Genomic DNA, 15,630 nt, shown 5'->3' on the forward strand with positions numbered 1-15,630 from the left:
TGGAACCACTTCACCCTGAAAAGTGTTTCGTTGTGGTCTTTAAATTACCCAGTCATCCTAGATAACACACCAAATGTATAAAAGTGGCTGCCTCTGGGGAGGAAGGAAAATGAATGGGACCTTAGAGGTTCAGGAGAGGATTTTACTCTGTTCATAATGATTTTATTAAGTCTTGAACAAACATGATACAGGATTAACATTAACACTCTAGCTATATCTTGGGTATGACAGTATTGGTCATGTTATTCAGCCATTCATACTTTTCTATATGTTGGAAATATTTTACAATAAAAATAAGGAAGCGCACATACTGCCTTTAAAAATTAGAACAAAACTCAAATCTGGGCTTCATTTCTCATTTTTTTTTTTAAATTTTTTTTAACGTTTATTTATTTTTGAGACAGAGAGAGACAGAGCATGAATGGGGGACGGTCAGAGAGAAAGAGGGAGACACAGAATCTGAAACAGGCTCCAGGCTCTGAGCTGTCAGCACAGAGCCCGATGCGGGGCTTGAACTCACGAACCGCGAGATCATGACCTGAGCGGAAGTCGGACGCTTAACCGACTGAGCCACCCAGGCACCCCTTCATTTCTCATTTTTAAAGGAACTTAACTGCAGTTAACCCATGTCTTTTCCTTGTAGGGTTGGTTAGAGAACCAATTAGACATGTCTAACTACAGCTCCAGTTACCAAGATATAGCCTGTTATGGAACTTTACCCAGGGATTCGCCTCGAAGGAGTAAAGAAAGTAGTGGTGAGATTGTTTTTCCATGTTCTTTCTTTATAATTTCTTAGGAAAAGCATGGGGCGGGGGGATCCTTTTGTAAGTGGCCTATAATAAGATAGGAACCTGAAATTCTTAGTGGGCTGGATGTTTCTAAACTGTCTTCTTGAATACAATATGTCACATTCACTTATTTGATTTCTTCTTGCTTTGTAGCCAGTATATCTTCCAGATAATAATAATAATCGGCTTTTTGTGTAGCACGTTAGAATTTTCAAATCCTTTTTCCCACATCATTTCCTGAATTTGAAGTCAGTTTTGAGATGCACACAAATCTTATTACATTATGGTTAGACTTCATTCTTTACCAAAAGACTATCTACCCATGTGATGTTTTTGTACTCAAAAGATTTTTACAAGAAATTTTTGATTCCCCGAGCGGTTCCAAAAATGATACCAGAAATGAGGTTGATCAGTGACAGCATTATTCCTTAACTGTGTAATCTTCCAGTGCCCTGAGAGGAACAGCATTCTCTGAATATGTAAATCAGCTTATATTTTACCTACTAAATGACACTGTACCAGAGAATTGGGAAGAAAATACAGGAGGAGGAAAAGAGGCCCTAAACGGCCAGAAATGAGTGAAAGCAGGAAAGAGGAATTGTTCCTCAGCCATATGGAGCCAGGGTGGCTTGGGAGAAAAGGGGGCTTGCAAGAAAATTTGTATAGGATCCATTCATTGAACGTTTATTGAGCCTCTACTTGCTATATGCAGTGAAAGATACAAAAAGGTACCATTCTAGATCCTAAATTCTAACTGTGGAATGAGATACATGGAAAATTAGATAATAAATGATAAAGAGCCCAAATGCATGTACGGACAACAGCGTCCAGGAATTCAGAGCATTGGAAAATCAGCATGAGTTGAAATCGCTCTAATAGGTGGTGCTTCAGGCTGGATCTTGAAAAGAAGGTAGAAAATTTAGTTTCTGCTTTCTTCGATGCCTCCCAGTCGTTTGATGACTCTTTGTGACTCAGTAGATACATCTCCATTCTTGCCCACATCTGTTTGAATCGTTAGCCAAATATCAGCATGTTAATTTCTTTGTTACACCAGATCCTCCTCCTCTGGCTAGGTGATGACTGTGCTTCCTGTGCACTGATTAAAAGTGCTCTGTGCCTGTGAATTCATGCCTGTTTGTCCTTCCCAGGTTGTACATCCGAGAACCCTCACGCCTTAACAGTCAGTCCTTTTAAAGCATTCTCTCCCCAGCCGCCAAAGTTTTTCAAACCCCTGATGCCTGTAAAAGAGGAGCATAAGAAAAGGATAGCTCTTGAAGCGAGGCCTCTTCTAAGCCAGGAGGTAAGTACCAGAGTTCTCTGTGCCGCGTAAAAAAGAACAGAATTGTGTTGCCTGGGGAGCAGCAACAGTTGTGCATTTACAAGCTGGGCGCTGCGTGTAGACACGTGTGGGTCACCCAGGGTCACGGGGGAACTTGTTGTGTGTTGTTATTGCTGTTATCTTCTTTCTGCTTATGGCTTTTCAAAGTATTTTTTTTAACGTTCCATGTGAGAAAGATGTTCCCTAGGTGTTTGGAAAATAGTAGGGGCTTTTTTTTTTTTTTTTTTTAATTTGATAAATCCAGTTATGCTATTTGCCATTAGTCTGTGTAGTCTTGTCAGACTTCATCAGTGGTTTTAACTTCGGCCCGCGAAATCTCCGCACTACTCCTGTGGAATACAAGTGTTCGTGTTGCTTTGCTAACTTGCACGTACTTAACCGTGTATTTCGGCTGTCGGCGTCTTCTGTGTGTGATGCATCTGTGTGTCTTAACCTTTGCAGAGCATGCCTCCACCTCAGCCACATAACCCTGGCTGCATTGTGCCCTCGGGAAGCAATGGCAGCAACATGCTACTAGAGCACAATAGCAAACGTGAGAAGAAGATTGTAAGTTCCAGAACCATTTCTGTCGTATTGCCCGGTGGTGGGTTTTAAGGCCCTTTCACAGACAATCATCCAAATCCTTTAAGAAGAAATTAAGATAATGTATTGGGTCTTTCTCTCTCTCTCTCTTTTTTTTTTTTTTTTAAGAAAACAATGTGATCACTGGTAATGAAATGTTACATGAATGTGGCCATGACCTTTGATTCTTCTAAGTGTGCATTCTATTTTATTTATTTATTTATTTATTTGCTTAGTATCAACTTGCTTAGAAAAAGGGGAAAAGGCACTCTTACTGATTCTAGTCTTTGAAAAGGGTAACAAAGAGATCGCTTTAACTGATTTCTGGATTTTTCTAATGTGTCTCTGCATACTGCCCAGATTCTGAAGTTAATCTACCTAGAGGAGTTGCACTTACTTGCAGTGAGTAATCATGCACTTAGCTGTGGGGATATTTGAAAGCTCCTTTCGTGTCGCCTAATGCTCCCGCTAAGCTGATTCTGCAGCTTGAAGCCGTGCTGCAAACCCTCACTGCCCCCGTTACCGCCTCAGCACCTCAGGCGGCAAAATAGGTCCCAACCCCCTCAGTGTCAGGCTGGCTCTTGGGATGGCTTATCTGTATTTCAGCCACAGGTAGGTTGAAACTGCCTGTAAAATGCCCTTCCCCAGCTCTTGGTTTTCAAATTACGCATTTGCAAATCGTTTTTAAGACGCTGTTATACCAGGCACGGGGGATTATATGTGATACCTCAATTTAAAAATCAAACTGTAGGGTGCCTGGGCGGCTCAGTCGGCTAAGCATCTGACACTTGGTTTCAGCTCAGGTCATGATATCACGGTTTGTGGGTTCAAGCCCCACAAGAGGCTCTGCACTGATGGTGTGGAGCCTGCTTGGGATTCTCTCTGTCCCTCTCTCTGCTCCTCCCCTGCTCATGCTCTCTCAAAATAAATAAACTTAAAAAAAATAAAATAAAAAACAAACTGTATTCCCAGACCTGGAAACAGTTTTCTTGTGTCTGAGCTTTCACTCTCCTGTGGCTTCCTGGGCTTTGAAAAAGTAAAGCAGCTTGGAACAAGACAGAGCTGGTTGGTGTTTCCATCTGAGGACAGTCTGATCCGTGGGCAGTCCGTGGGAGGTTTCCTTTCCCAGCTGCACATCAGACCTGGTCCAAAGACTCCGGGGTGTGAGGTCCTCTGAAGGTTCTAAAATGGGCTCCTGCTGCTCACTGTGTGAACCTAACAGGAACTTAACCCGGAATGCAGTTGGCCATGCACCTGCATGCTTGGAGAGCTCACAGGCCTTAGGAAATGACCTTCTCATTCCTCCTGTCTGTGGAGGACAGAAGAAAAGGCACCATTTCCCCCTCCCCTCTGTCCCTCTCCCCACCGTTGCTTCTGTGTTCTCCCTGCCCCTCAGTCCCAAGTCTCCATCATAGTTCCTGCTGGAAAAGAGGGTGAACATCAACACCTGCCCCTACATCTCTAAATCCTAATATGTTGCTCATTCACTTACTCGACCTCCCCTGCTTAATTAATAAGGCTGCAGCATGGGCTGCAAAGGCCAAGTAGCTAGCTCATGACCCCTGCAAACTCTCTGGCTCTCTGGCTGGTTGGATCTGTTGGATGATGTGGAACCTACTACCATGATGCATGGGTAGTAAATTTAAACCTCTTGTAACAATCCATTCTGGTAGAACACACCATCAGGAGACTGCTGGATGACCCTTCTGGGACTACCCAGCAGATGGTTTCACTGTTGATAGAGTTTGCCTCTTCATTATTTTCTTTACTTTCCTTGTATTATTTTTATATAAAACCCATTTCAGGACTTTTAGCTAGCAGAGGGTAGGATGGAACTGGCTTCTCTTAACCCAGCAACTCTGAAGCAGCACTTAGCCTCTGTGTGGTTGCATGCACCTTGAAGTCTACTGAGTAGGGTTTGAGGGTACCATTTTTATTGCTGGAAACTTGAGAGAATGGCCTCTACTCTCCTTAGAAATCTGGCACCAAACAATAATGACAAAATCTTTAAAAAAGGAGAAAGAGGGGTTCCTGGGTGGCACAATCAGTTGAGCGTCCAACTTGGGCTCAGGTCATGATTTCACAGTTCATGAGTTCGAGCCCTGCATTGGGCTCCATGCTGACAGTGCAGAGCCTGCTTGGGATTCTCTCTCTCTCCCTCTCTCTGTGCTCCTCCCCAACTCGAGATCTCTCCTTCCCACCTCTGTCTCTCATATATATATATATATATATATATATATATATATATATATATATATATATATATATATTTTTTTTTTTTTTTTAAAGAGAAAGAGGGGATCTTGGCTGCTTAGTCAGAAGAGCATACGACTCCTAATCTTGGGGTCATGACTTTGAGCCCCACATTGGGTGTAGAAACTATTTAAATAAATAAAACTTTTTTTAAAAAGTTTTCTTAAAAAGTTTTAAAAAGAAAGTCTCTGTCTCTTCATCTCTGAAACTATTGAACTGCTTGATTTATTTCAGATAGTCCTGGCTTTTCCAGGATGTTCTGGTAGATTTTAAGGGTATTGCTTGATCTGAGGTTCTAATTCTCTGTGGGAAGCTTTCATTTTATTTCTCCTCTTACAAATGGACATACACTGCTTTATCCTTTTGTTTCCCATTCACTCTCTTTCCTTTTACACTCTTGAAAAATCCGAGGGTGAATCAGTGGTTTGGTCTCATCAATGGAGTTTGAAATAATTTCTGATAGTTTCAAATAGAATATAGTTACATATAGCTAGCCTTGATTCTTTTATTTAAAAAAATTTTTTTTAAGTTTATTTATTTTGAGAGAGAGTGCATGCACGCAAGCAGGAGAGGGGCAGGGAGAGAGAGAATTCCAAGCAGGCTCTGCACCACCAGTACGGAGCCTGATGTGGGGCTCAAACCCACAAACTGTGAGATCATGACGTGAGCCAAAATCAAGAGGCGGATGCTTAACAGACTGAGCTACTCAGCCTACTGAGGCTTGATTCTTAAAGCACAGTGTGTTGTCTGATCAATTTGGGAAGATACACAAATGTACTTCATGTCTTGTTTAAATAACATAAAGGCAACAACATGCCTTTGGAGTCTATCTTTTTAAGTCATTAAGCAGAGAGAAGATTAGAAAGGAAATCACTTCTCCCTCTCTTGGGTCTTGCATAGACAGCATATAGTTTATTTCTCCGTTTTACAGATGAGGGTCGTGCCCAAAGTCTCGCGGTTAATGAGAGCATAAGAACAAAGGCTCCGTCATCCCTCAGCACAATTGGGCTGACCCCAAGGACTCCAGATGCTCCCCCAAATAGTGCAGTTTTAGTTGCCCTGCTGCTGCTGTTTCTAAAAAAGGCTGCCCACCTTTTAGTACCATGGACAGAAGTACTGGGGCCCTAGGCTGATACAGTCCTTCTGAAAAAAGACCATCTCCCTGTGTGGACAACACAGACCCCATTCCATGTGGAAGTAAAAGTGACTTTGATCAAGTGAAACTCCTTGCCAAGAGTCACTGCTTTAATGTGGGTTATGATCCCTTCTTAAAGTCAAGGTATGTTGTCTATAGGTAAATATCAGCTGCATGAACTGAATTGCAAAAATCAAATCATGAAGACTGTAGCTATAGAGAGACTTGAGAACTTGACTCCCTGCTTCACTTTTGGGCAGGGTTTTAAACCTTTTTGTCCTTAAGACATAATAGGAAGGTGCTTAGCTTAGTCTCCTTGAAGATACAACGATAAATATTTCTGGAGTAGAAAGTCTGTCTAACCAAATTCCCTTATGGCACAGTTTAAGCCAATTTTAAGTCCTGTTTTTTCTCCTTGAAGGCAATAACTCAATAAGCCTTCAGTCTGGTTTACATGTTGGGAAATGTTTAATCTCTACTGAGTTTTCTTCTTCATTTTTGAAATAACTTGCCCCAACTCCTCTAGCCTCTCTCTTTGGGTCATTCCCCTCCCCCAGTCCCATCCCAGGTGCAACACTATGGACTGATCCCTATTTGAACTTAATCTCTTGGTGGTTTTGTAGACTCTTCAGTTTTATTAAGCTCCTTCTAGTCCTTTAGGAATAACTTTTTATCTTTGTGAGTTTGATAAATGTGTACCTGTTTCTACACAGTAAACTATGATTGAATATTTCATTCAGCAAAGTTGTGTTTTAGGGTGACAGGCCTTTCCTCGGTCTTGAGAAGACATAACTTCAGGCATAAAAAGGGCTCCAAGTTACTAATTCTCATATTAAGATTTGGTTTTCTTTTTGACAACTAACTTTTCAGTAATTAATTGCATCAGAGATTCCGGGGCTTGGGGAATTCTATTTCTTTGCCAGCTTCAGTCAAAAGGAAATATAAAGGGGGGGGGGGGAGGCACTTGGGTGGCTCAGTCAGTAAAGAATGCAACTCTTGATTTTGGGGTCGTGAGTTTGAGCCCCACATTGGGTGTAGAGCTTACTTACAAAAAAAGAAAGAAAGAAATCTAAGGATACAAACACTAGAAATTCAATTTTGAGTCTAAACATGTCAAGTAGAGGAACATCTGGATGGCTCAGTCAGTTAAGCATCTGACTTTTGGGGAGCCTGGGTGGCTCAGTTGATTAAGCATCTGACTTTGGCTCAGATCATGATCCCATGGTTCGTGGGTTCTAGCCCCATGTCAGTCTCTGTGCTTACAGCTCAGAGCCTGGAACTTGCTTCAGATTCTGTGTCTCCCTCTCTTCTCTGCCCTCCCCTGTTCAGGCTTGCGTGTGTGCACACGCTCTCTCTCAAAAATAAACATTAAAAAAATAAATTAAAAAAAAAAGAAAACAACCAACTCTTGATCTTGGGTCAGGTCATGATCTCATGGTTCATGAGATGGAGCCCCACATGAGGCTCTGTGTTGACACTGAAGAACCTGCTTGAGATTTTCTCTCTCCCTCTCTCTCTGTCCCTTCCCTGATCACGCGCACTCTCTCGCTCTCTCTCACGCTCTCGCTCTCTCAAAATAAATAAACTTAAAAAAATTAAAAGAAAAAAACAAATAAACATGTCAAGTAGAGAATCAATAAAATACGGGCAAAAGCCACTGATTGAATTCTAATCTTTGCTCCTTTCCAAACATTCCCCCCTCCCCCTTTTTTAATAATGCTACTTGATTTAGAATGTAGCTAAAAATAAGGTGGTGAGATTAGTGTTGCCAAAAGTTTTGTTTTGCTAATTTTCTGGAATTTTTACCAGTGATATTTGATACTCATTCACCTTTGTTTTTTGGGTTTTTTTGTTTTTTTAGTTTATTTATTTTTGAGAGAGAAAGTGCAAGTGGGGGAGGGGCAGAGAGCGAGGGAGAGAATGAATCCTAAGCAGGCTCTGTGCTGTCAGTGCAGAGCCCGATTCTGGGCTCAAACTCACCAACTTCGAGATCATGACCTGAGCCAAAGTTGGACGCTCAACCAACTGAGCCACTCAGGTACCCCTCACCTTTGATTAATAGCCATTGAATTAAGACAGCTGATGCTTTTGTATAATTTATATTCAAGTTATTTTAAAATCTAAGGAGCACTCAGAGAGAAACTTCCCTGCTCATTTGGTATCTTCTGAACCTGAGAGGTTTGTTAAAAGAGCTGTTGCCCTTTGAATTTTAAAGAAATGTTTGGAAAGAATTTAAGAAACACATTGTTTTCTGTTCAAAATTTAAAATCAATTTTAATTGTTATACCTAATTATAGTTTTCGAGTTATACAGCTTTTGAGTATTTTATATATATTATATATATATATGTATATATATAATAAATATATAAATAAATATAGATCTAGCACAAGAAAAAGGAAAAATAGGAAAATATTTCCTCTTTGAAGTACAGTGAATCAATCTAATGTGTAAGGCCAATAAAATAATTGTTACTTCTGCCAGATAGCATTTTACATTTTGATAAAAAGATATATTCTTAATCATATATGTCAAGGAAAAGCGACCATATGTTGTTAAACACTTACAAATTGTCATTTAACTTAAAAGGCACTACTGATGTTGCCATAATTTTTTTTGGTGATGTGGCCTAAGTATCCTTTGTGTCAATAAAATGTAATAAACTCAAGTAAAAAGAAAAAAACAACTAAGAAGCACTCAAGACTATTAAGGTATTGGTTTAGCCATTTAGCATCTTACGCAAAAGAAATTATTATTGTAAAATTCAGTCGATGAAATTTATGTTAATTTGTGAACTGCCGTCTCCCATATCCTTCAAGCAAGTTCTTCTTCCCCTTCCCTATCCCCTCTCTCTCCTCAACCTTTTGAAATGATACTTTAATGAGTAAGGTTAACGTTTTGGTTCCAGGTCTTTACAGTCTCCTTGCTTTTATACTGAATGAAATTTCCATCCACCAAAACAGGGTCCAGGATAGTTCTAAGGGCAAGGACCCAAAATCCTAACTCCACGAGGGCCGGAACCATGCCTGGTTTTGTTCAATGTTGGTATTCCCAGTTCTTGGGACAATGACTGGCATACAGTGGATGCTTGATAAATACTCGTAGAATGAAAGGCATGTTGTCAGAGAAGAGGAATATTTGTTTATGAGGTTAATTAGAAATGACCAGATTGTGTTATCATTTTTTTTCTTTTTAAAAGCTCTACATCCAACGTGGGGCTTGAACTCATGACCCCAAGATCAAGAACTGCATGCTCTACTGACTGAGCCAGCCAGGCGCTCCTTATCATTTACATCTACATGTTTTATGTTGGTTTCCATCAAATACAAAAGAGACAGACTGGGAAATGGAGAATACCCACTTCTGCATATATACCAGTCTTCACAAACAGAATTCTAAAGCTACTTGACAAAGGAGATTTTCATTTAAATCTCAGGACCTTCCTCATCTCTGGCCAAATCCTCTATCCACGCTTCTCCAAAACCCTAAAAAGCGTTCATCGTTAGACCGACTGTTAGTATTTTACAACCTTACAGCGTTTAGTGTAACACCAGGAATGGGTGTTGAAATCATGTTCGTTGGCCTTTTCACTGTTGGGATCTTTATTTTACTACCCTCCCTCCCTGTAAAATAGCTCAGAAACCTTATACAAATTACTTTACTTACCTGCGCTTGGCTTCCCAAAGCAAGGATTGTAAGAACAAACGAAGCGGCACGTCTTCTCTGCCCCTGGCTGTCCCTCTCCTCATTTAATTAGCAAAGGGAAATCATCACAACTGAAAACTAATCATCAATTAAAATGAATTAAGAGTCCACTGCACTTAAACCAGGGAAGGAAACATTTCTAATTAGCAGGGAGTGAGCACAGAATAAATAAATCTCCTACGTATTAGGTGGGTTTATGCTCATGGATCTCTGAGAGTATTGTACTTGGGTCCACCGTAGGTGACAAGATTTAACCAAACTCAGGAACACTACACATGTGAATGCCTTTAATAGGAATGTATTTAAAAGTTGACAATAAAGTCGCCATAAGGAGCTAATGAGTGACTTTTGCTTCGTTACTATAGGACTCTGAGGAGGAGGAAAATGATCTGGAAGCTCTTAACAGGAAGCTGATAAGTTCACAGCCTTACGTGCCCGTGGAGTTTGCAGACTTCAGTGTTTACAATGCCAGCTTGGAGAACAGGGAGTGGTTTTCTTCGAAAGTAGATTTGGTGAACTCAAGGGTCCTGGAGAAAGAAGTGTCCCGTAGCCCTACCACCAGCAGTATTACCAGCGGCTACTTTTCCCACAGTGCCTCCAACGCCACTCTGTCCGACATGGCGGTCCCTTCCAGTGACAGCTCGGACCAGCTAGCCATTCAGACAAAGGATACAGACTCCAGTGAGCATTACGGACCGTCCCTTGGGCATGATTTCAGGCCGTCCTCAAACAAAGAGTTGACAGAACTCGAAAGAGGCTTGCTTAAAGAGAAGATAATTATGGTGCCACTCAAGGAAAACAGTGCCTTAGCCAAAGGGAGCCCATCACCCCAAAGCATCCCTGAGAAAAACTCCAAATCCCTCTGTAGGACTGGCTCCTGTTCAGGGCAGGATGCCTGCTCCAGCCGAAATGGCCAACCAGTCAGAGAATTTTGCCCCAGGGAAGTGACCATAGAGCACACCACAGATATCCTTGAGGACCATTCTTTCACAGAGTTTATGGGTGTGTCCGATGGGAAAGATTTTGACGGATGGACGGATTCTTCTGGAGAGCTTTCAAGTAGAAGAAACCTACCCAATAAAATGGACAGGAAGAGTATCTCAGATGGGCCGCAGGGCCCTGCCCAGCTGCATTCCTCAGCAGAGAATGAACAGGTAATAAATTCCAGAGGCAGTCCTCTGTGTTCTGTACTGTTGGGGAGCCTGCCTGATTGTGCACCGACCCCCAGCGGTGCTTCACCACAGGACTTAGTAGGAGAGGTTCACATGGGGAAGATGGGCCTGCTGGAGCGCAAACTCACTGCTGCCCGGCTGGCTCTGTGCGGTGTCCGATGGACGATGGAATATATGGGACCAGTGGCTTTTTTTTTTAAATAACTTGTTTAGGTTAATTAATCTCTTTTTTATTTATTTTTGAGAGAGAGAGAGACACAGAGCATGAGTGGGGAAGGAGCAGGGAGAGGGAGAGAGAGAGAGAGAGAGAGAGAGAATCTGAAGCAGGCTCCAGGCTCCGCAGTGTCAGCACAGAGCCCTTCTTGGAGCTTGAACCCATGACCCATGATCTCATGAGATCATGACCTGACCTGAAGTTGGATGCTTAACCAACTGAGCCACCCAGGTGCCCTGGACCAGTGGCCTTTCTAACAGGCATGTGGGTTGGTGACGAACTAAGCATTCACATGACTAAAGATCATTCAGTCTCATATTCCGTTCCCTGAGATGTCTAATTACTGGCTATCCCAAGGCATTCAGGTAGCATCTACTGTATTTCGTGAAATCTGTGATTTCTGTAATTACTAGATAAACCATTATTTTATGTATCACTGCAAAAAATACTTCCAATGAAACCACATGACATTAGTAAATGTGTAAGACACATCCCAATTTCAGAGGTGTTAAAAAGGGGCGTGGGGGAAGGGAGGCATGCATAGTAGAATTGATTTAAAAAACCGTCATTTAGTGCCCATAGGTAAAAGCATGTTTGGGGGAAGTATTGGTGAATTCCCAGAGCAGTTGAAGTTTCGGCTTTGGAAGTGACCAGGTTGGTTATAATGTTTAATTTTATAGTTTAATAGTTTAATTTTTTAGTTTAATTCCTAAACTAATGGAACAGAGTGGATGTTTGCTAACACTCGTAAGGAAGACAGCAAATTGTATAAATAAGAGATTATCCACTTCTGGGGGCTGGGCTCCTGAGAGCCACCATTTCTTTCCATCCAGGGTCACTGTTTTGGTCCCACATCCCCACTGCAGCTGAGTGAGGGGTATGGGAGGGCCAGAACTTAGCAAAACAAAGAGCAGACAGAACTAGAAAAATAATCTAGAAAGATATGATGCCATTGGTCTTGGCTTTGTTGAGAAAGTTATTCTGGTTTGGTGGCTTTTCCCCCGACAAGCTTTACCCCCTTTTCATACTAGCCCTTAACATTTCCGTGTGTAGTTACTTACACAGCATACTCCTAAATAAACTGCAAAACCCAGACGGTGATTTCTTGCAATAAAAACAAAAGACTTTCTTCCCCCAACATAAGACTAAGAATAAAGTTACTTGTTACTGTTCTCTGCCCATGAAACAACGACCCGTTTGTTTAAGAGCCTTTGGCTTCCTTTGCTCTGGTCTTCAGGCAGAATCTGCATTGCTGGCCTGGATCAGCCTTTCGGTCCTTCCTCCGTGAAGTCCAAAGGCTAATTCTAATGCTTCTCAAACCTAAGTGTGCAGCAGACTTCCCAAGAGGTATTGAGGGTGCCTCTTCAAAATTCAGGTTCCCGGGAGCCGCTGCTCTCCTCCGCTGACCAGCTGCTTCAGTGCAGTGCAGAGCGGGGGGTCTGTCTTCAGAGACCCCTCTGCTGAAGTGATAATAGGGGGTGGCCGAGGGCTTACAGAAGAGGAGGAAACAACAATCCCTCCCCCTTGTTCCTCTGATTGGATTACATAGAACCAACAAACGGGAACAGGACCTGATTTTTGTTTTCAGAGGCTCCAGAATAGTGTGTTCCTGCCAAAGATCCTGCCTTTTAAAAGTGGAATTTACGGGGGCACCTGGGTGGCTCAGTCAGTTGGGCATCCGACTTTGGCTCAGGTCGTGATCTCACAGTTCGTTGAGTTCAAGCCCCGCATCGGGCTCTGTGCTGACAGCTCCGAGCCTGGAGCCTGCTTCGGATTCTGTGTCTCCCTCTCTCTCTGCCCCTCCCCCATTCACACTCTGTTTCTCTCTCTCTCTCTCTCTCTCTCTGTCAAAAAAAAAAACATTTAAAAAAAAAAGGTTTTTTTTTTAATAAAAAACAATAGAAGTGGAATTTACAAAAATATTTGTTGTATCAGAGTAACATGGGATTAGGGTGATTTGTTTTAATTTTTTTAATGTTTATTTTTGAGAGAGACAGAGTGTGAGTGGGGAAGGGGCAGAGAGAGAGAGGGAGATACAGAATCCAAAACAGGCTCCAGGCTCTGAGCTGTCAGCACAGAGCCGGATGTGGGACTCAAACTCGGAAACGGCAAGATCATGACCTAGGCTGAAGTCAGACGCTTAACTGACTGAGCCACCCAGGTGCCCCTGTGTTTTTGTTTTTGTTTTTTATTGCTTTAGTGTTTTTGTAATACTCTTTGGTTTTAGTAAGTTGTGACAATACTTTTTTACTTTAACTTTGGGTCTTCTTTCTGTCATCACTTTTGCTAGAAGCTTCACTTTGGGGCAAGGTTTCTCCTTTGTCTAGTGTGAATCCTAGAACAGGATTCCATAATAAAGTGGATCCTGTGGGTCCCTTCAGGGAGAGCCCCTTGAGTGGGTGATGTCTGGCTGTGAATGGGCCCTGTGTGTACGTGGTGTGTGTGTGTGTGTGTGTGTGTGTGTGTGTGTGTGTGTGTGTGTTGGCATTGGGGGAAGGGCGGCGGGGATCAGGAGCTCGAACTCACCAGGGTCTGCATTCCAGGGCAGCGCGAGCACTCGGTGAAAGCAGCCAGCGCCTCCCCGCAGGCCACAGCATCTTCGTTGCGGTCTGCCTCGTGAAAGCACCAGCCCCATCTGTAAAACATGCTGCGGCCCAGCCGGGGACCCCAGACCAGCGTGGAGAAGCCGAGCGCTTCGTGGGCCACCTGCCTTCTCCTCCCGAGCTGGGAGAAGCTGGCATTTTGTCACTCGGGGGAATCGGCAGCCTCTGCTTTTTCCGGAAAGCCAGAGAACCGAAAATCCTGGATCGAATTAAGTGGCAGTATTTTTGTTTGCACTTATGACTACACACACCCACTGTGTAGAAACCTCCACAGATTCAAGCGAACTTTATTCTTGTACAATTTTAATCAGTTCTTACTGTAGAATCTGGAGTCCGTGCTCTTTTTTTTTTTATAAATAATATATATGATGTATATGAAATGTATATCTATAGTATGTCTGTTTGGAGACAGACGAGACTGCACACGAAAATGCAGATGTGAGTGGTTTCTAGAAAATCGTAAGGTACTGGATTTGGTTACAAAACCACTTAGGTAATCTCTTATACATGAGCAGATGAAAAAGATCTGATTGCCTAAGAATGAGGTTGCGAATCCCTCTTTGCAGAAAAGGTTACAGAATGCCGTTCTTTACAACCAAAGAACTTACCTAAGACTGAACGTTTTTGCTGTCCCCTCGTTTTGTGTGTACATATATGTCTGACTGTGAGTTTGGTGCCACACTCCTCTTGGCTACCAGGCCACATGTAGCTGTTCTGTGTCCTGTTTCATAAAGCACACTGAAAAATCTCACAGCTATATTCCTTAGTCTTCCACCCGGCCACCGCCTGCTGGTGCGACGCTGTAGGGTAACTGTTGACAATGCCTGGGGCTCCGACTCCAGCCTTCCTTACCCTAGGGTTGTGGTTCGGCCTGGCCGGCAGGGGGGATTCAGAGAGCAGTATTACTGTTAAGAGAACACAAGGACATGCCCGGAGTTGGGTTTGGGGAGGGGAGGGGATGTTGATTTTTGTCTTTTTGTGGTTTTTCGTTTTGGATCGGTAGCTTTCGTCGTGTGGTTTTGCTGTTGTTAATTTTACTTAAATTCTGGGAAACACTGAAGGCATGGGATGAGCTATTAAGTTCACAGGTGCCCGCTTCACCGTGCTCGCAGCAGATGATAGAATGCAGGTGATCCTGCTGTCCACGTCTTCATTGGCAGGGTTCTCCTGGTAACCGAGACGTCGAAGGATTACGCATGTGGAAATTCTTACAGAAGTACTTTTTGCGCTCGTTCTGTAGATGCCTGTAAAGTTGGTGTGGATGTACAGCAATAAATGTGTTGTGGGAGAGAGAGAATGTGTACATTCTCTAAGTTTTTCTTTTCAGTTCTTAGCATCAGTCAATGAGTAAGATTTTGGAGACTTGAATGAAAAGCTGCTGTTGATGACTTTTGTGTATAGTGAGCCGACTGTAGTATTCTACTATTGTCTGTTTAAAAAGAAAAAGAAAAACTGTAATTTATATCCCCTTTCAACTTTATTGTATTTAATTGGTACAGATTGTGTGTGTGTGTCCGTGTGTGCGTGTGTGTGTTAGAATACAGACTGTCTAATTCAGATTTTAAAACATCGGTTGTTTGTCTTTAATAACCCTGCCAATTAGCTTCAGATCTAATTTCCCGTATTGGTACATATATATATGTGTCTCCGTAGCTTGAAGGGTAATAGTAACAGCCAATATTCAATAGCAACAGCCAACCGTACAAGGCACGGTTCCCAGCATTTGAAACATAGCATCTTGCTTAATCCTCACAGCGGCGGATGCCATAGGTGCTGCTGTTACGTATTAGGTGTTTGATGATGGAAAACCGAGGTCAGAGGGGTGGGTCAGTGGGACGGTGACAGATCCGGGATTCAGCC

At 42.5% G+C, this 15,630-nt stretch overlaps 1 protein-coding gene across 9 annotated transcripts in view; it reads left to right on the forward strand.

Annotated features, from left to right (window-relative positions):
* Positions 1–15,337, forward strand: part of KIF13A (kinesin family member 13A) — a 216,661-nt gene extending 201,324 nt beyond the window's left edge. For 5 of the 9 annotated variants that reach the window (XM_060614713.3, XM_060614714.3, XM_060614717.3 and 2 more), the window contains 5 exons: positions 644–755; positions 1,937–2,088; positions 2,569–2,673; positions 10,147–10,935; positions 13,711–15,337. In XM_060614713.3, the coding sequence (XP_060470696.3) occupies positions 644–755; positions 1,937–2,088; positions 2,569–2,673; positions 10,147–10,935; positions 13,711–13,731 (1,179 nt within the window). In that variant the 3' untranslated portion in view covers positions 13,732–15,337. Of the gene's footprint in view, positions 1–643; positions 756–1,936; positions 2,089–2,568; positions 2,674–3,048; positions 3,091–10,146; positions 10,936–13,710 lie in introns of all 9 variants that reach the window. The other 4 variants (XM_060614716.3, XM_060614720.3, XM_060614723.3 and 1 more) reach the window with 2 other exon arrangements.
* Positions 15,338–15,630: the final 293 nt, after the last annotated feature.

The sequence above is a fragment of the Panthera onca genome, chromosome B2 (assembly GCF_046562875.1).
Source record: "Panthera onca isolate mPanOnc1 chromosome B2, mPanOnc1 haplotype 2, whole genome shotgun sequence".
Classification (NCBI taxonomy): Eukaryota; Metazoa; Chordata; class Mammalia; order Carnivora; family Felidae; genus Panthera; species Panthera onca.